At 43.3% G+C, this 24,417-nt stretch overlaps 1 protein-coding gene across 2 annotated transcripts in view; it reads left to right on the top strand.

Annotated features, from left to right (window-relative positions):
• Positions 1–716: 716 nt before the first annotated feature.
• The window catches only part of ADPRHL1 (ADP-ribosylhydrolase like 1), a 554,849-nt gene continuing 531,148 nt past the window's right edge, over positions 717–24,417 (top strand). Inside the window, exon 1 of one of the 2 annotated variants that reach the window (XM_085622701.1) lies at positions 717–1,024. In XM_085622701.1, coding sequence (XP_085478827.1) covers positions 811–1,024 — 214 coding nt within the window. In that variant the 5' untranslated portion in view covers positions 717–810. The remainder of the gene's footprint in view (positions 1,025–24,417) is intronic. The other variant, XM_085622702.1, reaches the window with a different exon arrangement.

The raw sequence follows: 24,417 nt of genomic DNA, 5'->3' as shown, positions 1-24,417 counted from the left end.
AAAGGGCTGTTTTTGTAATAGCAACGCTTAAATAAGCTGACATATCTCGAAACAGGTCGCAGATGGGTAGGCCCAGAATCAGACCGTAACATTTGGAACTCTCTCATCCTTGCTCAAAATGAAACAAAGATGGAATGGGCCTTCGCCATACCTCTGCATTTTGTGTAAATACTGAGGGGCATGGTAGTGCTCTGTCAGTGGCAAAGGAGAGGCACAAAATAAATGTAGGTGCTTTGGTATAAGCCAATCCAAAATGCCATGTTGAGTCAGCCAATTATATAATGCTGCAGCCATTTGTGAGAGGTGAAAGTGCAAAGCATGTTGTAAAGGGGTCATATGTTTGTTTCCATTTACCGTGGCTGGACTTACTAAAGTACTACATATGCCCTGAAATGTGTTAATATAAAAGGAAGTACAAGTCTGTGACATATGCTCTCTTTAAGTACACAACTTGCATTTGTAGGCAAAGCTTTTTCGATTATAAATTGTTGTCAGCATCATTCACTTGCGATTTCAGTTTCCTCTGTAGGAGCCCTTCACTGTGAAACACTGAATATGTCGCACAGAAGTAATATACACCCCAGCAGGATTAGGGACTTGGAAGAGAATAGAGAGCGAGCGGCTAAGTTTAGACTGTTGTTTGAGACAAGAGGGGCAGTGGCAGAGCCCAGAGGGGCGTGCCTTGCCTTATACAGAGAACCCCCATGCTGCGAGCAATAGCCAGTATAAAGTCTAGGAGCGGCGGAACACAAAGGGGACAGCTGAGCTCCACGCGCCGCCGGAAGACAAAGGAGGAGGCAGGCACGCGCCATGGACAAGTTCAAGGCCGCCATGTTGCTCACCGGGGTAGGGGATGCGCTGGGCTACCGGAACTTCAGCTGGGAAATCTGCGGCTCAGGTGTGCAGATCCACCGGGAGCTGAAGGAGCTGGGCGGCCTGGAGAAGCTGGTGCTCTCCACCGAGGAGTGGCCCGTGAGCGACAACACCCTCATGCACATGGCCACGGTGGAGGCCCTGGTGTCAGGTAAGACTCTCGGAAAGCCAGGGGGCAACCATACTAACAAGGCGAGCAGCATCCTAACCTGTAGGAAAGCGGTGGAGCATGAGCGTGGTGCTTCCAGAACAGTCCACTGATCACATTACAGAATTTACACAAGGGGACAGCAATACTTCGACAGGCATTCGTGATACAGAACCCTTAAGCAGACCGTTCAACCTTTGAGGGGACTTTGACAATTTTTTTTAATAGACTTGCAAAAGAGCTAAAACATAGTTAAATTGGCTAGTTTCCAGGCCACAATCTGCCTGATGAAGAGGCCTAGGTGTTTTTAAATATTGACCATCAAAATATGAACTAGCTTAACAAAGATAGAACTTTGTTGCTTGCCTATGCTTGCATTTTCACTTTGTTTTGCGCCCAGCTGGTACGGGTTTTGCTACATTTTGAATTGAATTAGGAGCAGAGACAAAACACAATTGAATATCCTGAGCACCTGCTGAAGAACAGCAAACAATACTCCTGGATTCGTTAAGTGTCTTGTTGATGATGCACACTGTGTTTCCAGCCCCGCTCTAGGTCTTCTGAAAATGCCCCAATATTTTTGTGCCCCTGTACTATTAGAGTCTTTAAGTGCTTAGAAGTGTGAAGTGTCGGAAAAGAAACACGTTGGCGCTGTAGAAAAACCTCATGCAATAAATAGGATTAAACCATTGTGCCAGTTTTTTATTGCTAGAATTAAGCCCACACAAAGGACATAGAAGGATTTTTATTTTTGGATTAGGCTCAGCCGCACTGACAGATGAATGGCACAGTGGAAAATCTTTTGATGTCTTTCCATTCATCACTGTCAGTTATTGCTTCTCATGCCTGTAGATCTTGAGTTAACAGATGTCCTTTGATGATGTGCGTCATTTGTTGGTTTTAGGATTGATGCATGTGCACTATAGTCAATTTCAAAATGTCATAGTGGTTGCCACCCCCCCCCCCCCCCCAAAGTCACAGAAAGCATGCAGAGGATTGGGTATGTATTTTTACTGTAGTGTGTCATTAGTACATACTCCGTTGTTTCTCAGATCTAGGAGTGACCTTATCCGTGAGCTTTAGAGGTGACGGGGCCTGTGTACCACTCATGTCTGAGCAGAGCAACTATTATGTGTGCCACTGCATCATAAGCTGCCAGGCTGGTCTAAATTTAGTACCCTGTGTTCAACTGAAGGGAATGCTCGCTCTCCTGCCAACGAATGCTAGGCCGCAGGCCCAACGCACTGTGCTATCTGCTCCACTAGAGATAGGCCCAGGAGGTTGCCCAACGCTATCAGGAGAGGAGAGGCCTGTAGCATTCCTCAGACAACCGTGTGTGATAAAAGGACCAAAACCTTCTTAGTCAGCACCATAAAAGCTCATCGCGCCAGTCAGACAGTCCAGCCACTCACAGCAGCCATTTTGAGACACAGGGTTTGTGCCTCCCCTTCTCGCTGTGATTAAGATGTTAAGCTATACCTATACCTGGCAGATGATGAGCATATGTAATGGGAGGGTTTGGTTTCCTGTTTTATGTTGATTTGTGTTTCTCTTTTCATTTGCAGGACATCTTTGCCTGTTTTTTTCTTTTTTCTATAGATTGTATATTAGCAATAACATATTTTTGAGCAAATGAATTATAAAATGTGTCCTCAAGGAATCTTTTGATAGCAGCTCCTTTGAGGTGCACTAGCCTCTTCACTGCTGCTTGTGTAAAACTGCAAGGTGTTACAAGAGAGACACTTGTTTTTCAGGTCTGTAAAGCACATTTTACTCAAAAGGGTGCACTTATGTCTTCAGGCCCCTATAGCACAGAAAAGCAAAAACCCGAAAAATGGGATAACAAGCATTTGCAATGCAATGGGTCTCGCATTTGCAAGAGTCAGAGCTATTGGCAATGTAAATGACAGTCTTTTATCTTTGTGTTTTGGTGTGGGGTGGATGCATGTGGTTTAGAGTGGAATTATGTGGGTTGAATTGGGATTGTTAGTTGTGGAATTGTGTGGTGTGTAGTCGAATTATGTGACATGGTGAATAGATAGGGGTGAGAGCTGCACAGAATAGATAGAAAAGAAGATAGAGAGGAGTAGGTAGTTTGTGCATCAAGTGGTGAATGCACTCTAGATAGAGGAGCAGAAAGAGTGTGCAAGAAAGGGAGAAAGAAGGGAAGAACAGGCCACAGATGCACAAAGAGGGAACGCCTGTGTCCACAGAACAGATCCTAAGAAGAGGAGAAGAGCATGGGTTTGAGGGACCGAAATGTTGAAAAGGCATGGGAAAGAAATTGTGCTTGAAGAACGGAAGTGAACTAATATGAACGTGGTGGGGAGAGAGCAAGAGAGAGGTGTGAGAGGGAGTACAGGAGAGAGAGAGCAAGACAGGGACGAGTAGGAGAGGCATCCAGGAGGTGGGGGCGAGAGGTGGACTTTTGCACAGTGCTAGGTGGTACAGAAAGGTAGCATGTGTGAGCAGGCATTATAGAGAGGAGAGGGGGAGTGTGAGGGCGGGAGGGATGAAAGGGGATAGTGGAATTGCAAGATGAGAAGGGTAGTGGCAGTGTGAGGGAGAGATGAGAGGGGCAGTGGGTGTGTGGGAGAGAGATGACCGGGTTGGTGGAAGTGCAAGTTAGAGAAGTGTTGTTTTGGAATTGTTTGTTGTGGAATTGTGTGGTGTGGTGGAGAATTGTCTAGTGGACGTATGTGGTATGGTGTGCCTTGGAAATATGTGGATAGTAATTTAATGGTATTAACTGTATTGGAAATATTTAGAGTGTGATTTTGTGATATGGTGTTAATTATATGGAAATGTATTGTGTGTTGTGTAGTGGCATGTTGAGAAGTTGAATTATATGGTGTGCTGTCAAATTTTGTGGCATGATGTGGGAATTTGTGGTGTGCATTGATGGTGTGTGTTGTGTTGTGGAATTGTGTTGTGTAGTTGAAATATGTAGTTTGGTGTGGAATTATGTGGTGTGGATTTGAAATGTGTGTAGTTTAATTGTGTGGCGTGTAACTGTGTGGCGTTCAGTAGCATCCGGCACAGGTAAGAGCGGTGGGGTGGGGTCGACGGTGGTGCAGATCGACAGATGACGGGATAGGTAATATTAAATAAAATAATAAAATAAAACCACGTACCTTGCACTCGCCACATTGTTTTTAAACATTTTTTTTATTTAATATTACCTATCGTATCGACTGACGACTTCCACCACCCCCAGACCCACCCCACCCCACCGCCCTACTTCCCCACTGCTCTTACCTGTTCCGGCCGCCAGTGGTGGCGTTGTGTAAAATTATGCTTATTTGAATTATGTGTCATGGTGTGTAGTGCATTTATTTCGATTGTTTATATGTGACATTGAGTGCATTTATGTGGGGTATTTTTTATGTTGTATTGAGTTGAGTGTAAACATGTGGAGTTTAGTTATGTTGCACTGAGTGTTATTATGTAGAGTGTAATTATGTGTGGTGCTGCGGCGGTGGTGTTTTGCTGGTGCTCCGATGGTGCTGTGCTGAAGTGGTGCTGCACTGATGTGGAGGTGGTGCTGTGCTGATGCTGAGATGGTGCTGTGCTTATGTTGAGGTGGTGCTGCAATGGTGCTGAGGTGGTGCTGCGCTGGTGCTGAGGTGGGGCTGCACTGGTGGTGGTGCACTGATGCGGAACTGGTGTTGAGCTGATTATGAGATGGTGCTGTGCTGATGTTGAGGTGGTGCTGCACTGGTGCTGCGCTGATGCTGAGGTGGTGCTGTGATGGTGCTTAGGTGGTGCTGGGCTGGGGCTCAGGTGGTGCTGAGGGATGCTGAGTTGGGGCTGTGCTGACGTGATGCTGTGCTGATGCGGAGGTGGTGCTGCACTGATGCTGAAGTGGTGCTGAGTTGCAGCTGAGGTGGGGCTGCGTTGGTGGTGTTGCACTGATGCAGAGGTGGTGCTCTGCTAATGGTGAGCTGGTGCTGTGCTGATGTTGAGGTGGTGTTGCGCTGGTGCTGAGGTGGTGCTGCGCTTGTGCTCTACTGATGCTGAGTTGATGTTGCACTGGTGGTGGTGCACTGATGAGGAGGAGGTGGTGTGCTGATGCTGAGATGGTGCTGTACTGAGGTGGTGCTCAGATAGAACTGTGCTGATGCTGAGGTGGTGCTGAGTGATGCTGTGGTGCTGTTGAGTCATGCTGTAGTGGTGCTGAGTTATGCTGAGGTGGTGGTGCTGCGCTGGTGCTCAGGTGGTACTGAGCTTGTGCTCAGGATGTGCTGAGTGATGCTGAGTTGGTGCTATGCTGAGGTAATGTGCTGATGCCCAAGTCATGCTGTATTTGTGCTGATTTGCATCTGAGGTGGGGCTGTGCTGGTGCTGAGGGGGGGCTACACTGATGGTGTTGCACTGATGCGGAGGTGGTGTTGTGCTGATGCTAAGACGGTGCTGTGCTGATGTTGAGGTGGTGTTGTGCTGGTGCTGAGGTGATGCTGAGTTGGGTGCTGCACTGGTGGTGGTGCGTGATTAGGAGGTCGTGCTGTGTAGATGCCAAGATGGGGTTGTGCGGATGCTGAGGTGGTGCTCAGGTGATTCTGAATGATAGTCAGGTGGTGCTGAGTGATGCTGAGGTGGTGGTGCTACACTGGTGCTCAGCTGACTTGGGACTATAAGAAGGTAAATGCATGAGGGAGTACAGTACACAGTGAGGAGAAACAATACACTGGGAGAGACACAGAAATGTGAAGAGGCACTGCTTAGGGTGGGAATATGCAGATTGAGTGGGTACAGGGCAGTGGAAGGGAGACAAGTGCATAGGCTGGGGGAAGAGAAAGGAGATACTGTGCTGGGGAAGTGGATTTGTGGTGCATGAGGAAGTGGATGTGAGGAGCAGGAGGATGTGCATTTGTGGTCCACTCACATATACTCTTAGGAGTACTTATGGAATGCAGTAAAGCACCTGCCCCTCCTTAGCAATATTTTAATGCTAAGCTCCAACCGACCTTAATAACACAGCCCACAACAACTTTTGATTAATGGAGAAGAACCACTAATTACATTCTGTTTGTACCCAAGAATGTAAGGCTGTAAGGATAAAAGCAAAAGACAAATATATACAGAGATTTAGGGAAGAGAGATTTACTTATGCTACTTTTGAAGTTGTTTCCTTCATAAACTCCTTGATACTTTGCAGTTGTTTTATACATTTGGAATTGCATTGCCAGAGATACCTAGAATCCCCACGCCAGGTGTGATCGCTCATGCCCATTGCATTCTGGGACTTTCAGTTTTCCGCATGAAACTTCCAGTTCACCAACAGCAAAGGGTGTCTACTGTGTAGGGCTGCGGCAGTAGAGAGCCCGAAAACAAGGCAGCAATGGATTAAACTCTGTAACAGTGAAGCTCAAAAACACTTTTTTCTTTTTTTAAAGATAGGACTACATTTGGGCCAGAGCAGTTGTGACAGAATCTCAAGAACGAGCACATTCAACGAATGATTACAAATGATTCCACTTTTCAGAAGGTTCCACTCACCTGCTGGGGCCTGAACACACCTAAAGAGGTCGCAGTTCAGCTCCAGCTTGCTAAAACATAGGCTCCAAATGCTCTGCCACTGCTGGTCCATCTGCTAAAATATTTAACACCTGGGGCTAGAATGTCAGCCTAGCTGGCCACCTTCCACCCCTGTCCCTCTGTCACACCCACTGGCGCTGACGGTTTATACAGTTAAAATATCCAGATGTGGTCACCTCTGCAAGCAACAAGTGCCCTTCTGACCCCAGGCTGCAGATAGTTAAATACCAGGGCCAGTAAAAGGAACATGTTTCAACCTCACCAGCGACATGCATGGGCATTAAAGTGTTAGTGAAAGAAAACTGGTAGCAAAACAAGTAAATATTGCATTGAAAGCCCACACTGCCTGCTCCGCTCCCTGCTGCGCCAGTCATAAAAACAAAATCACTGTTACGCAATGGGTTTACTAAGATTTAAAAATGCACTCATCCACTACGTCACCTTATAAAGGATACAGAAAACCTAATGAAAATGCACTTTCATCGATCAGATGGTCACAATGAGAAACTCAAGGAGGGATGTTCAGAAACATGCTAGGTTACGTCTACCACACGCACACAGTCCAGCATAGATACAACTGCAAGATCCATTACAAACCAATTCACTCACACGGGGGATACAGTCACAAGGGAGAAGACACGAGCACGCCCCCTCAGATAACCTGAAAAAAGGGGTACAAAACTCTAGGTTCAGATAAGAGAAGAGAGAGTTGCAGGGTTAGCGATTAGAGACAGGGGCATACACAAACCTCAAGTTTAGAGCAGAGTGCTCAGAGAAAGACACACCAACAGACTGCTCAATTCCGCATTACACTGAGACTCCAGTACAGACGGGTCACTCCCAGTCTGCACCACAATTTACAGCTGGGCAGTACTTCACGCCGAAGCTGATCCTTCCATTGAGGGTGTCAGCTATGTTGCTCTGCTGTAGGTTTGAGCAAAGGAAGAGGCCAGGCTGTGGCAGCTGGCAGAGGGACACCCCCAGCCTGGGCCAGACAGGTGCCCTCATACCCCAGTTTAACGAGGCACAGAGGAAAGAGGAAGGGCAGAGGAAGAGAGGCGAGGCCATAGAGGACAGGCAGGATTACTGGATGGGAGGAGAGAAGGACAACGGATGGGGCATGTGACACAGAGGGCACAAAGAATCAGAGGATGGGATGGACAGAGGAGGGCCAAGGAAGAGGAGGATGGAGCAAGGAATCTTAGTATGTGGGAAAGGGCAGGAAAAAGTTGCTTAAGTGAAAGAAAAGGCATTCATCACAACATCAGCTAGTTATAAACTTGTAAGGAAGACTGTTGCAAGCAAAGCACCGACAACATGGTCAATAAGGCACCTCGAAATTGAAAGTGTGAATTAACTGGTGCATCAAGAAATTGGGGGTGGGGAGAATGAGTACGAAGACAGGAAGAGGAGGAAGGCGGAGAGCCAGTTAGGGGCCGGGGTGGAGCCTGTGGACAGAACTGAACTTCCCCAGGGAGGAGATGGGCTTGACTACTAGGGATTGGGTCTGCTAGCAGCAGCAAGACCTACAAGTCCACTTTCGCCCTCGCTGCCCGGCACGTGAATGGGAGAACAGGAGGAGTAGAAAAGGCTCAGATGGGCACAGAGAAACAGGGCAGGCATAAGAGACAAGTGGAGGAAGGGGTGAATGTGGGCCGGGCAGAGTTTGGAGAAGGATAGTGAGGAAGAGGCCAAGGCCACGTGTAAATGGTGTTAGAAAGCAATTGCAACAAAGGCTAATTAAAAAGGAGTGCACAGTAACTAAACATATGGTCGATAGCGAAAAGATCCATGTAGCAAAGGCAGTCTCCAGGGTGGGAACAAAACAGCCAAAATTCATGACAAATGTTAACTATTCACCAACGGCACCAAAGGAATTTCGAAAGGCAGACCAAACAACTAATGAAAAGCGCTGGGCGTGTTCGAAGCCCACAGAGTGAATACAGCATGTCTCGAAGACAGTGCATGCACGCTGCCTAGGCTTGATCTAAAAAAGGAAGACCAGTAGGACAATATTAGATTTTTTTCCTACATTTTTGATTTTCACATTGAAGTGTGCAGAACCCGTACTTAAAAACTGTAAAATGAAGGCTATTTACTGTGACTCTTGGGTCACTGCTTCAGGTAAGAGAGGGCAGTTTTTTTCCTGATGCCCAGCCCTGCCAGGTTTCCCAGGTCCATCTGTGATGTGCTGCTCTAGTCCAGGTGTTTTTTTTTTATTCTGTGACTTTTAGTATTGTTTATTCCATATAAAAAAGGACTATAAGTACTAGGATTCAGAGAAAAAAACCCTGACTGGAGCAGCACATCACACATGGACCGCAGAAAAATGGCAGCTATTGATGCCACAGTGGCTGAGGTTATGAATGTTGTCAGTGGTCTTTATCTTTTTGTGGATGCATTTTAGCAGTAGAATGCTTTCCATGTTCTGTGGCAACTTTGTCTGGTTAAACAGAAGTTAGTGTAGATTCAAAATTGAAGGACGGTGCACCAGAATAAAGTTGATAGAGATCCAGATGTATTCCAAAATATATATTCTCAAATCTCTTATCCTTCATAGCTTGGAAGGCAATGGGGCATCTTTGCATGGGGATATGGCCACCAAAACGCCACTTTTAGCAATGTTCTGGTGGCGATATGCCCTTCTCTGTATTTACAAAGCAGCGGTAAGCCAATTTTTGTGGCTTAATACTGCGGTGTAAACAAAGCCCCTTTACACGCATCACTTAGTGTGAAAGGGGGCGTGTAATGGGTGTTGCTGTTGGTGCTCCACCTCAACACCCATTGCTGTTGACACTGCGCCAGTTTTACAAGGATATGTAAATCTGAGGCAGCGCCAAAAACGAATGCCATTCAAGAGCAGATGCTAGAATGGCGAAATGAGGAGAAATAATTTTACCCCTCTTCATTTTTGCTTTTTCTATGTGTGCTGCATTCTCCGTTAATAATTGGTTATGTGTAGGTAGGTGTCCCTTCCTGCACATAAACAATCATTAAATAATGACGATTTGCTAATTCTATATGTGCTGCATTCTGCAGCAGACAGAGAATTAACAAATCGCCATTAGTGATTGTTTATGTGCAGGAAGGAACACCTTCCTGCGCATAAACAATCATTCCCTGCAACGCAGGTGCCCTTGCACTATGGTGCAAGGGTGCCTGCATTGGCGCCAGGCTGCTAAATTTAGCGCCAGTGCTAGGGAAAACAAAGGGGTGCGCTGTATTCTTGTGAATATGGCGCATCCCTGTGTTTTGAAAATGTTGGAATGCGGCATTGCCAAATTTGGCACAGCTCTGCTCTCTGAGATTTTCTCTTAAATGTACCCCAAAGTTTCAAGCACTCCCATCACAACTTTTGTAATCCCTTCCAATTTAATATGTCACAATTGCCAATAATGCTGTCCTCATAGATTAGGATCATGATATGGAATCTTTGCTCCCTGTTGCTGAGCAGTGTTTTTGTAGATTTCTTTATTATATATTGTTTGTCATTTTTGTATCATTCAGCATGTCACATGTAAATTCCTTTAAAGCATTTGTTAACACCACCCACCACAGCATGAACGCCGCTTCAATTACACCACCAAAGTTTAGACTTAGGGATACTCCTCGAAGAACACTCAATGAAGGAATCTGAGTTTCAGGATCTTCCTGAAAGTAGTTTAAATCTGGGGACTAGGCGGCTGCTAGAAGCCTACAATCTTGTTACACTGTGTCTTTGGACAGTGGAGCTGATGTTAATAGGTCTTGTATAGCGAAATGCTGTGGGAATCAAAACGAGGATCTTGAGATTGTAGCGCCATATAAAAGGGAGTTGATGCAATGCTTCTAACATTGCTCATACATGATCATAAGGTCTACACCTGCATTTGATCGCTCAACAATTATTCTGCATCAAAGTCTGTAGATCAGATTTAGGTGACTCTGTGTGGACATGGAGTTTGCATAGTCGTGGCATTGCAGGATGATTGCACTGATCAATGCTCCTTTATGTAAGGTCAAATGGTAAAGGGTCTGTTTGACTTTTGTCTTTAGGTGGAAATTGATAGCCTTCACCAATTGTCCTAACTATGCTTCAGAAGACATTTTATGGTCCCCAACCTCGCTTGAAGCATGGGATGGTCTTTGACAGAATATGGTAGGCCCCCGGAAGGGGCAAATAGATTGTGAGCTTGGCGCTTCACCTCCAATCTTCAGGGGTTGTCTGTTTTGGATATTGGGAATTATTAATTTAGTATATGCATTATGTTCCCTCACAAGCATGACCTCCGGAATTTGCAGATCACAATGACCATCTGTTGACTTTATTCTTAACCTCCATCTGTACTAAAATGACTGCTTATTAGGCAAAATGGATTTGAAGAACCATGCAGAGCCAGGCAAAGTGGCCAACTCATATTTAATTAGTTAGCTTACTTGAAAAGGAAACTGACACGTCTGAAAGGAAAAGTCCAGTCATTATGCCCTAGCTGGTCCCATATCAGGATGCATCTAGCTTTTGTTAACAGTTTAGAACCTGAGGATGCAAGATGTGGTGTGGGGACCTTGAGCACGTAGTAGTACAAGTCACCAAGCAGGGACGACTCCCATGTGTTAGGAAGAGGAACCTGTGGTGTGGCGAAGAAGGGTCAAATAAAAATTCAGGTCCACAGTGGACAACGTTAATTCACGTAATCTAGTGGGGTTGTATGATTTTGTAGCAGCAGTTCCATTTGAAAGGGAAAAAAGTCAGTGGAGAGTTTTGGAGGGTGATGGGTTGCAGTTCATTAAACAGGTTTACACTGGGCATCGCTCAGGCAGGTACCTATGAGACTGTTCAGTGCCTCAACAATTGTTCTCAAAGACAAAAGAAATATTATGCTTGTGAAGTGCATCCCTCCCCCTGATGCAAAGGAAAATAGCTGCTGCACAAGAACTCATTGTTCCAGTACTGAATCTTCTTTTATTTGTTTTGGTTGCAAAGCATAATAAATGTACTAGTTTGTCTATTCTTTGTGTTTTCCTGGCGAGGAGTTATAAGCAATCATTATGCATTATAATATGGATCCTTCCTTGTACTGACATGGTGGGCAGGGGAAGTTACATAATCTGTAGCTTCAATCGAGGTATGACTTTACTATCTCCTTAGAGGCAGCAGATGGAACGAAACAGGAGGAAATCCCAGGGTCAGAGAGGCAAGATCATTTTTGTAGTCTGCCCCCTTCGGGTCACATGGAGGGGAAATTTGAAAATACACGTGGTTGATAAGTCAATGGCAACATTATTGGAGTGATATGCTGAAAATAACACATAAGTAATGCAGAGGTGCAGATTGTATATCTTTCACTGGTAATAACATGGGATGGTGGACGAATATAACATTTGTTCCCTTCTATTGCCACAATTGGTACCTTCTGAATTTTTCTTTTTGAAAGATTTAAAAAAAAAATGAGTTGATGTGTGACCAATGAACAGTTCACACTAGTTCGAAGAAAATGCAAAAGAAATTATGGTTAGAGAAAAATATAAACATTTAAGAAGGCTACGATCAATGAGAAGCCTGTGGGTTGAATCGCTGAAGGAACCGAGGAAAAGAATGAGGACTTTGTGTGTGTTGTGATGTTGCAGGCTCCATATACTGATGTACACAAAGTACATGACTATACCTCAGATTGTGGTCTACCAGTGAGATACAATACCTCTGATTTGGTTTATCTACCTAAACAAGGAACATTAAATGAACATCTGTGGATGGAGCTAGCCCAACACCCGTCCTCAGCAGCAGCCAAGTTCCTACAGGGCAGCCTGAAGAACACGGGATTAGAGCAGCTCTGGGATACCCCAGCAAACCACACAACATTCAAAAAATTGGTCAAAAAATCGATCAAACAACTATCATGGGTTCAAGACAAGGCAGCCCTTTCTAAAAGAACGCATGGCTGGATGATCTTAAACTCGTATTCAACGAAGGCACCACAGAGCTATTTTGGTGAGGAATATTCGAAATCCGCCAAAATGTGCTTCATAAAGCACAGGCTGGGCCTGCTCCCCTGCATTCAAAATTTTCCAATCTGGATTAAAATAAAAGCTGATCCTCTTTGTCGGCTATGTGGTCTGGGGCAAAAGGATATGCTGCACTTGATCTGCTCTTGTGAGAAACTACGCGATGAACGAAAACACTTGTTGAAACACCACTTTAATCAGCAAGGGATCCGCACACGAAGAAAGGCAGTTCTCGCTTGCTTTTCTTCCCATGATCCTCGCATGAATTGCAGCTTTGTAAAATTTATGAAGGCAGTGGAAAAAAAGATGCCAAAAATTAATCTATAACGGTCCCTGCATCATCGACTTAACATTGACATTACTGATCATACAAACTCATGAGGAAACCGAGAAAGAAGATATAACCCTATTAACACGAAGTGCTCAATTTAAAAAAAAAAAGAAAAAAAAATGTATACTCAAGAAGCTGTCATGTGTACAGTCTATCTAAGGAAATGCGATTGTTTTTATTCTGATTTTACTTAGAATTGTATTTTTACCATACCTGTTCTTAATTTATTTTGTATAGCAACGGTTTTAAGTAACTATGCTAATAAAATTACTACTACTACTACTATCTACCTAAAACTCCAGCTGGTCGAAATGGAATTGGAGCTCATCCATGGTGGCACGCTTCAGCCATATATCCAAGCTTGGAGGACTAACATGGTCATCAGTGGTTTGCAATGCTGCCTCTTGTATGTGCTATAAAAACGGACTGTGGTTGCATTGCAGCACCTGAAGATGCTATATGTTTGTGGTTTTCTTTGGAGATCATTTTTCTAACTGCCCTCTATTTCTCTACTGCCTTCTCAAGAACTGCAATGCGGATCATCAGAAAGGGCAACTAACCTAACTGATGGAGCGCATCCTACCCGTCATTCACTTACAACTTGACGTAACTGATTCTGGTCACATGTAGTGCGTTATGAAATTCCAAAAAAAGCATACTGTAAACAAAAGTCTAATCTCTTTCTAAAGTGTAGCTTAGACTGTACATTGACCTTTACTGTACTAGTACATCATACTGAAGCTGACCTATAAACCTATACTTCTTGAGCAAATTGCCCTCAGAAGGCACAACATTGGTAAAGTCTAATGGACATTAATGCTTAAAATGTTAGTTATAGAAACAAAAATCTTGTGATCACTTTAAACAGTATATTGCCTGTGTTCATTCTTGCAGTACAGTACAAAACACGTACATTGTAGTATGTGTTCTTGTTTTATCTCGTTTATATTTCATTTTCAAGTCTTTCCTTCTGAATTTGTTACCATCTTTATTTACATCTTAAGTTTTCAACCTTGAATATTTATCTTCTTTTAATGTGTTCTTTTTTTAAATTATATAATTGTTTTTGATTTGCACTTTTTAGGTCACAGCTAAATTCAGCTTTAGCTGTCTGTTGGGCAACCTATTGTTTCCAGTTCATCACATACACACAAAGTGGGCTTTGGCTGAACTTCTTACTCACGATTGGATGGCTTTATTATCTATTTCACTTCCCTTCTGATTCTATGGCTTTCTTTTCTATTCTTATTCTTGTTCCGACCAGGAGCATTTGGGTCTCACGGTGTTCTGACAGGATGAGTTGTGCTCTTCTCCTGCATACCTGAGAGAATTTTTTTTATTTAAAATTTAGCATTTTTCATTGCGCATAATTCCAATCTCTCCCCAATCCCTCCCCCGTGGTACATTCCCTATCACCCCCTACTACTTCCCCATCCCAACCTCTTATGTTAAAATTATAACTATTAAACACTTTTTTTTTTTACAAAGAGCTTGGCATCTGCAAAGTGCTTCACTTTATTATATTTAAATTTACTGATCTAACATGGCCGTCTACAATGTTAGATCGTTCCATTAAAAATGGCCACCTGCATAGATGCATGCATGTATCATGAGGCAGTCATGAGCAAACGTAATAACACACACAAATGGTGATGGGAGCAGTCACGGCCCATACAGGTAAGAGCGGTGGGGCCTGGTGAGGGGGGATTTCGATGGACGATGACCAGGACAAATTAATATATTATTTTATTTAATTTCCCCTTGTCATCGTCTGTCGAAATCCCCCCTCACCGGCTCCACCGTCCCACCGCTCTTACCTGTACGGGCCGCGGCTGGATAGGAGGAATGCTTGCAGTTTTTCTGACCACTGGCAATTGCTACCAACCATGTTTCTTTTGCTCACCATGCCACCTCACTGTGTACCTAGACATATGCATATCATTCTTGACCCTGCTCCTCATGGGAACAGTTCAGCCTGAACTACCAAGCGAGGTACTCCCTCAACCAGAATCTGTCCATCACTTGCTCTGTTTGCATTTGTCGCCCTAAATGGGACCGGTATGCCCAGACGTGTGTCCGATGCTCACTATGCTACCGGAGTCAAGACATCTTGGCTGATGAGGGGTGATACCACAAATGTTCCCAGGATGCTTGTTTTCGGTCCAGTCGGAAGGACCTGGCCTGGCAGTTTGGGATGAACTGTTCCCATGAGGAGCAGGGTCAAGATTGATTTGCATATGGCTGGGTCCAAACTGGAATGGTGTGGTGAGAATTTTTTTTTAAATAGATTTAAGCCCAGGTCTCTGTAGTGGGGGTGAGTGTTTGACTTTGTTCAGCATTCTGCCCATCACTTATTCTTTTAGCAGATGTCATAACCCACATATGCGTCACAAAGCATGCATGTGTATCAGAGACCATCTTTTATTGTGCATTCTTTCATAGAAAACCAATTCCAAAAGTGCCAGCCATGCTTTGCATGTGTCATGTCACATGCATGCTTTGATAAAAAGCATTGGCAACGCCAATAACTCAGACTTTAGCTGAGACATATTGGTTTTGCCAATGATAGTTTGTTATTACCCCATGTTTTATTCTCTTTAGATATGTGTTCTCTTGTTTGTTTTCTAGTCCAATGCATACATTCAATTTGACAGAATGAAAACCCAGCGGACAGATTTATTTTGCAAACTTAAGCATCTGCTTGATACCATAAGGACTGCCCAGTCTGACTTTCCTTTATCAAGTACCAGCAAATGTTGATGATCTACTCTCTCAACATACATCCTGAATTCTCTTTAAGATGCATAAGAAACCTTTTGTTCTCCCAGTGTGGTTGCGAGGATGAGGACTATGCAACTGACTAACAGTGAGCCTTATGCTTGCAGATCTCTGCTTGTGAATAGAACAGTATCGTCACCCATTTAGTAACTAACCATACGATTTCTATGGGGCATACTTACAAGAAAATGGCAGAGTGGACCGCTGTGGCAAATTTCGCAGCGATGTGCTCCACCATTTCCAAAGCACAAGGATGCACTATATTTACAACAATAGGGTGCACCCCTGTGTTTTCCCTAGCCCTGGCATTAAACGTAGCTGCCTAGCGCCAACACAGACACCCTTGCGCCATTGTGCAAGCGTGCATGCTTTACAGGAATGATTGTTTATGTGCAGAAAAGTCTCTCTTCCTGCACATAAACAATCAAAATGTAGATTTGTTACTTTTATATGTGCAGCAGAAGTAGCAATTTTTAAATTATTTAATGATTGTTTAAGTACAGGAAGGGATATCTTCCTGCGTATAAACAATCATAAACAGCTTTTTGCTCTTTCTAAGTGCGCTGCTGAATGCAGCACACATAGAAAAAGCAAAAATGCATAGAAATAAAGGTATTTCTCCTCGTTGCGCCATTCTACTGCCTGCTATTGCATGACGTTAGTGTTTTTTGCGCTGCTTCAGATTTATAGGTGTTTGTAAATCTGGGGCAGCATCAAAAACAATGGATGTTGCGGTGGAATGCCCACAGCGACATCCATTGCACACGCCTTTCACACAGAAAACTGCGTGAAAGGGTACTATATATACAAAGCGGTGTTGAGCCATAAAAAGTGGATTAACGCCACTTTGAAAATATGGTGCAGGGCAATTTGCCACAAGAATGTCAGTAAAAGTGACAATCCGGTGGCACATCCCCCTTGTGAATATGCCCCTAAATGTGTTAAGTACATACATCCTCACAATTCACAAGCAAGGAGGTGACTGCATTGGTAACTCACTCCAGCAAAGCCCCCCCTAGATCCTTCCTTTTGTCTGGACAGTTTTATCTCATAACACCCAAAAATCTATTTTAGGATGAAAGAAGATGAACCATGAAAATATGGGGAATGGTGGGGGAGCAGTGTAATCATATTTAGATGACCAGTCAATAAGGCTGCTTAGCCACACACACACTACCTTCAACAAAGAGCTTGTGCTGATGAATATTCAAGTTACTTCCCTGGACTGATGAACATTCAAGCTATTCCCAGGGTGACACAAGTATTCCTTGTTCAAACTTGAATTTAGTAAGTAAGGTGCAGCTGCCTCTCCCTTAATTTTTTATGGATGTATGACACTACCAGTGGCATACCTTTACCACAAATGCCTTCACCACGAAAATGTAAGTATTTTACAGTTAAGTATAAAACCTTTAAAAAAAAAAATTATATATATATATAATTTCCAAGATTTGCGTTAGACGACGTGCAGCCAGATCGTCGGGGTGCCGAAAAACACCTGCATCCGGGCGTGTAATTACTGGAGAAAGCTTCAGACCCAAAATATCCACCAGGAAGGAACGGCACTCCACAGGGCTTGCATAAATCAAGATGTAGTTTATTCCATCATGTTTAACAATCGGTAAAAGAGCGTCTTCGCATTTTGGCGCGAAGCCTTTGTCACAACAATAAACTACATCTTGATTTATGCAAGCCCTGTGGAGTGCTGTTCCTTCCTCATGGATATTTTGGGTCGGAAGCTCACCATGATGGTATAACAACGACGATATTCACATTCAAAGATGGCAGCCATGAATAATTAGGAGGAACTGCTTGCTTGCGCATGCCGTCCTTCCTTGCTGAAACTGTGCAGGAGGAGCCCCGTGTGGCTTTAAAGACATTGAAATGCCAGAGAGCCTTTTTTCACACAGAACAGCATTTGAGAAAGTCAGGAGTAACGAAACGCGTCATGCGAAGTGAAATAAAGGTTTCCGAGACCCACGAGTGCTCTGTGAGTGTTCCTTAAGTGGAACAATTTGTTTGTTTATATATATATATATATATATATATATATATATATATATATATATATATATATATATATATATATATATATATCATCAAAATACAAAGATACGTGCGTTCTCAGGTAAGTAAACGACACATCCGAGTTAAGTAGTGATCAGGTTTATTCCATAACGCGTTTCGACTGCGTCCGCAGCCTTGCTCACATGGAACCGTGTATTGGAAAACTAGATGCAAATGTATACAAAGGACACAACCTAAAAGGGCAGTGGAGTCAAAATAGGACTAAGAGAAAGAAGGCGTCCGCCATCTTGGAAAGGTCAAAATTGGTAAACATAGTGAAAGGCAAAATGCAATGCAAATTCACAATAACGTAATGCAAAATGACCAAAAGTACAATAGTACGAAAGAACATACTCCACTGTTACATATGTGATAGGTCGAATGACCGCAAAAAGTGTATGGCTCGAAAAGCAAAAATATATCGGAGCACTTGTAGATGTCTCACAGTAAACTCACGTGAAATGAATACCTAGTGGACTGCGAGTGTCGTAATACTACGTCTTACATATGTGGGAACACTGGGCCAGTGTGGAAGCACTGCAAAGTAATAAACTTCCACTGTGCATAGTATGGTTGCTGAGTTGCCAGAAGAAGGGGGGGACTGGACCCCTTACGACTATATACAATAAAGGATGTTATGGTGATAAGAAAGAGTCAGTGATGGTATAGTCAGCTGAGCAGTGGTTGAATAGTGCAGACCAATGTCATGTCTTGTGCTCGTTGCACGAAGTGCACAGTTGACCCTAACATAGTTCATGGGGAAGTAAATCCATGATCTGAAGTGCATGCATAGTGCTCATACAGTGCAAGACATCTGGTCTTTCAAATCATGAGGAATAAAATAAGCAGTGTGCCAAGATAAGAAACAAGTTAATAAACATGTTAGAAAGACAGTGATGAGCAAGTGCCCTGGGTCAAACGATAACCAAAAACCACTTATCCTGTTGCTCTCAAAGCCCTTCTTGAAGTGTCCAGTTGTGAAACAAGTGCCCCAATTCTCTAAGTGAAGGTGAAGACGTGACTCCGAAGAGAAGGTTAGGCACCTGTGTAGTGGTTAGGTGCCTTCCTTTTCTCCTGCAATTGAAAAACATGAGATGAACATTAGCTGACAAGTAAGAGAAATATGCAAAATACCAAGACAAAATAAAACACAAGTAGGTACATCCTAGATAATACAAGACATCCCCTGTAAACTGTCGGAACGTAAAGAATTAATCTTTTTTCAGATGTATTGACAGTTCCTCGTCATGGTTCATACCGCCAGGGGCCTTGGTTTGGAGATCTACAATGTATTTTGACTCTCTCTGTCTGAGTTTGAGTGTCCTGTTACCCCCTCTGTGATCTAACCGGACTTGTTCCAAAATAAAATACTTCAGTAGTGAGGAGTCAGAATAGTGTCGCTCTTGAAAATGTCTCGCCACCGGGTATTTGGGGTCTTTATTGGTGATGGCCCGCTTATGTTCGAGTACCCTTTTCTTGGCCATCAGGGTAGTGCTACCTATATAGTAAAGTCCACATGGGCATTCTATCACATATATAACGAATGTGGTACTGCATGTGAGGAACTGGGTTATTGCTCTCTGATTGTGACCTTGTTCGTATGTTTTACGTGATGTACTGGCCGAACAAGCTTTGCAGTGACCACATGGGAAGAAGCCTCTGAGGTTCTGGATACCTGTCTTGAGTCAGAGTGATGTCACTGTGTACTAGTATATCCCTAAGGTTTCTTCCTCGCCTATATGTGATATTGGGTCTGTCCTTGAATGTGTGTCCTATACTGTTGTCATTTTTTAGTGTGTTCCAATTTTTTGACAGAATATGTCTGATGCCATCAGACTCCGTATTGTAGGTCATGATCACCCTGGTTTCTGCATCCCCAGTTTCCTCCATCACTGTGGTCTCATCCCTGAGTATGTCTGTTCTATCCACGGACTCTACTCTGCAGATCGCTTTCTTAAGGACCCAATTGGGGTAGCCTCGAAGTTTGAATCTTTCAATCATAACTTTGCTTTCTTTCTCGAATGCTTCACTGCTGCTACAGTTTCTTTTTGCCCTCAGCAGTTCACCAAAGGGGATACTCCATTTAAGGGTGTCCGGGTGGCTGCTGAGGGCATGTAGGATACTGTTGCCTGCTGTACTCTTGCGGTATAATGAGGTATGTAGTGTGTTGGATCTTACCTCTACCTTCACATCTAAATATTCGACCATGTTGTCACTAATGCACCCAGTGAGATGTATGTTGCGGTCATTGCAGTTGAGTTCTTGTATGAGATCTAGGGCCTCTGTCCGACTGCCTTTCCATATAATGAAAAGGTCGTCTATGTATCTGAGCCAAAGAGGTACTTTGCTCAAATTCTTGATGGCAATCTTTTCTGAAAAAATTTCCTCCTCCCAGAGGCCCATGAAGAGATTGGCAAAACTCGGTGCCAGACAAGAACCCATCGCGGTACCAATCAGCTGTTTATGGATGGTACCGTTGAAGATGAAGATGTTATTGGTGAGGCAGAATTCCGTCATTTCAATGATCATGTCATTGTGTTCCAAATATTTGATCTCTCTTTGGTTAAGGAAGTGCCTGCATGCATCTAATCCCTGTTGATGGTCGATTATGGTGTACAGTGATTGTACGTCTAGTGTGATGAGGAGTAGGCCATTCTCCCATTTGATCTTTTCTAGTTTACCCAGGAAATCTTTAGTATCCCTCACGTAACTTGGGAGCTTGGTAACAAATTCCCTGAGAAAATGGTCCACATATTTGGATATGTGCTCTGCTACACTTCCTATGGAGGACACTATGGGACGGCCAGGTGGAGATGTGGCACTCTTGTGGACCTTGGGTAGAAGGTAAAGCACCGGTATCTTGGGAAAATCCCTCTTGAGATAACAGTACTCTTCCCACTCAAGGATCCCTTTGTCTCTCCAAGTGATGAGCTTGTCCCATATCAAAATGACACTTTCATTGTACACCTCCCTAGTGATCTGCATGTAGGAATTGGTGTCCCCTAGTTGTCTGAGGGCCTCGGCAATGTATTGTTCTCTGTCCAGAATTACGACATTACCACCTTTGTCTGCTGGTCGGATGACTATGTCTACGTCATCAGCTAGTGATTTGAGAATTTGTCTCTGATTAAATGACAGATTATTTTTAGACTTGTTGCCATAGTGTGATTTGTTTCTCAGATCAATAAGCGCCTTGGTGACGTTGTCGTGGAATGTGTCAATGCCGTCGTGAGGTAGTGTGGGTAAAAAAGTCGAAGGCGGTTTAAAACCAGTAGAGGCGGCTGAGTCATGGGTAATGTCCATGGCATCCAAGATGTCTGTTCCTTCCATTGTCTGATTGTCCCTATTCGTGTCGTTATTAAGTTCGAAAAGGGTGGTAAGAGTATTGAGATCCCCTATCGCTAGGTTTGCCTCATGTTCCTCCTGTGTGTTAGTGTCAGTGGCTACTCTGGGCTGTTGGCGACGTAATATATGCCACTTCTTTAGCTTGAGCTTTCTGACATATTTGAAGAGGTCAATTCTTGTTTCAACATAGTTAAAACTGGAAGAGGGGCAAAATGACAGACCTAAGCATAATGTGTACTTCTCCACATCACTGATGTGGAGAAGTACACATTATGCAACAGCCCAGAGTAGCCACTGACACTAACACACAGGAGGAACATATGCGTCACAAAGCATGCATGTGTATCAGAGACCATCTTTTATTGTGCATTCTTTCATAGAAAACCAATTCCAAAAGTGCCAGCCATGCTTTGCATGTGTCATGTCACATGCATGCTTTGATAAAAAGCATTGGCAACGCCAATAACTCAGACTTTAGCTGAGACATATTGGTTTTGCCAATGATAGTTTGTTATTACCCCATGTTTTATTCTCTTTAGATATGTGTTCTCTTGTTTGTTTTCTAGTCCAATGCATACATTCAATTTGACAGAATGAAAACCCAGCGGACAGATTTATTTTGCAAACTTAAGCATCTGCTTGATACCATAAGGACTGCCCAGTCTGACTTTCCTTTATCAAGTACCAGCAAATGTTGATGATCTACTCTCTCAACATACATCCTGAATTCTCTTTAAGATGCATAAGAAACCTTTTGTTCTCCCAGTGTGGTTGCGAGGATGAGGACTATGCAACTGACTAACAGTGAGCCTTATGCTTGCAGATCTCTGCTTGTGAATAGAACAGTATCGTCACCCATTTAGTAACTAACCATACGATTTCTATGGGGCATACTTACAAGAAAATGGCAGAGTGGATCGCTGTGGCAAATTTCGCAGCGATGTGCTCCACCATTTCCAAAGCACAAGGATGCACTATATTTACAACAATAGGGTGCACCCCTGTGTTTTCCCTAGCACTGGCATTAAACGTAGCTGCCTAGCGCCAACACAGACACCCTTGCGCCATTGTGCAAGCGTGCATGCTTTACAGGAATGATTGTTTATGTGCAGAAAAGTCTCTCTTCCTGCACATAAACAATCAAAATGTAGATTTGTTACTTTTATATGTGCAGCAGAAGTAGCAATTTTTAAATTATTTAATGATTGTTTAAGTACAGGAAGGGATATCTTCCTGCGTATAAACAATCATAAACAGCTTTTTGCTCTTTCTAAGTGCGCTGCTGAATGCAGCACACATAGAAAAAGCAAAAATGCATAGAAATAAAGGTATTTCTCCTCGTTGCGCCATTCTACTGCCTGCTATTGCATGACGTTAGTGTTTTTTGCGCTGCTTCAGATTTATAGGTGTTTGTAAATCTGGGGCAGCATCAAAAACAATGGATGTTGCGGTGGAATGCCCACAGCGACATCCATTGCACACGCCTTTCACACAGAAAACTGCGTGAAAGGGTACTATATATACAAAGCGGTGTTGAGCCATAAAAAGTGGATTAACGCCACTTTGAAAATATGGTGCAGGGCAATTTGCCACAAGAATGTCAGAAAAAGTGACAATCCGGTGGCACATCCCCCTTGTGAATATGCCCCTAAATGTGTTAAGTACATACATCCTCACAATTCACAAGCAAGGAGGTGACTGCATTGGTAACTCACTCCAGCAAAGCCCCCCCTAGATCCTTCCTTTTGTCTGGACAGTTTTATCTCATAACACCCAAAAATCTATTTTAGGATGAAAGAAGATGAACCATGAAAATATGGGGAATGGTGGGGGAGCAGTGTAATCATATTTAGATGACCAGTCAATAAGGCTGCTTAGCCACACACACACTACCTTCAACAAAGAGCTTGTGCTGATGAATATTCAAGTTACTTCCCTGGACTGATGAACATTCAAGCTATTCCCAGGGTGACACAAGTATTCCTTGTTCAAACTTGAATTTAGTAAGTAAGGTGCAGCTGCCTCTCCCTTAATTTTTTATGGATGTATGACACTACCAGTGGCATACCTTTACCACAAATGCCTTCACCACGAAAATGTAAGTATTTTACAGTTAAGTATAAAACCTTTAAAAAAAAAAATTATATATATATATAATTTCCAAGATTTGCGTTAGACGACGTGCAGCCAGATCGTCGGGGTGCCGAAAAACACCTGCATCCGGGCGTGTAATTACTGGAGAAAGCTTCAGACCCAAAATATCCACCAGGAAGGAACGGCACTCCACAGGGCTTGCATAAATCAAGATGTAGTTTATTCCATCATGTTTAACAATCGGTAAAAGAGCGTCTTCGCATTTTGGCGCGAAGCCTTTGTCACAACAATAAACTACATCTTGATTTATGCAAGCCCTGTGGAGTGCTGTTCCTTCCTCATGGATATTTTGGGTCGGAAGCTCACCATGATGGTATAACAACGACGATATTCACATTCAAAGATGGCAGCCTTGAATAATTAGGAGGAACTGCTTGCTTGCGCATGCCGTCCTTCCTTGCTGAAACTGTGCAGGAGGAGCCCCGTGTGGCTTTAAAGACATTGAAATGCCAGAGAGCCTTTTTTCACACAGAACAGCATTTGAGAAAGTCAGGAGTAACGAAACGCGTCATGCGAAGTGAAATAAAGGTTTCCGAGACCCACGAGTGCTCTGTGAGTGTTCCTTAAGTGGAACAATTTGTTTGTTTATATATATATATATATATATATATATATATATATATATATATATATATATATATATATCATCAAAATACAAAGATACGTGCGCTCTCAGGTAAGTAAACGACACATCCGAGTTAAGTAGTGATCAGGTTTATTCCATAACGCGTTTCGACTGCGTCCGCAGCCTTGCTCACATGGAACCGTGTATTGGAAAACTAGATGCAAATGTATACAAAGGACACAACCTAAAAGGGCAGTGGAGTCAAAATAGGACTAAGAGAAAGAAGGCGTCCGCCATCTTGGAAAGGTCAAAATTGGTAAACATAGTGAAAGGCAAAATGCAATGCAAATTCACAATAACGTAATGCAAAATGACCAAAAGTACAATAGTACGAAAGAACATACTCCACTGTTACATATGTGATAGGTCGAATGACCGCAAAAAGTGTATGGCTCGAAAAGCAAAAATATATCGGAGCACTTGTAGATGTCTCACAGTAAACTCACGTGAAATGAATACCTAGTGGACTGCGAGTGTCGTAATACTACGTCTTACATATGTGGGAACACTGGGCCAGTGTGGAAGCACTGCAAAGTAATAAACTTCCACTGTGCATAGTATGGTTGCTGAGTTGCC

The sequence above is a fragment of the Triturus cristatus genome, chromosome 8, assembly GCF_964204655.1.
Source record: "Triturus cristatus chromosome 8, aTriCri1.1, whole genome shotgun sequence".
NCBI lineage: Eukaryota > Metazoa > Chordata > Amphibia > Caudata > Salamandridae > Triturus > Triturus cristatus.
This window is presented reverse-complemented; position numbering and strand designations above follow the sequence as displayed.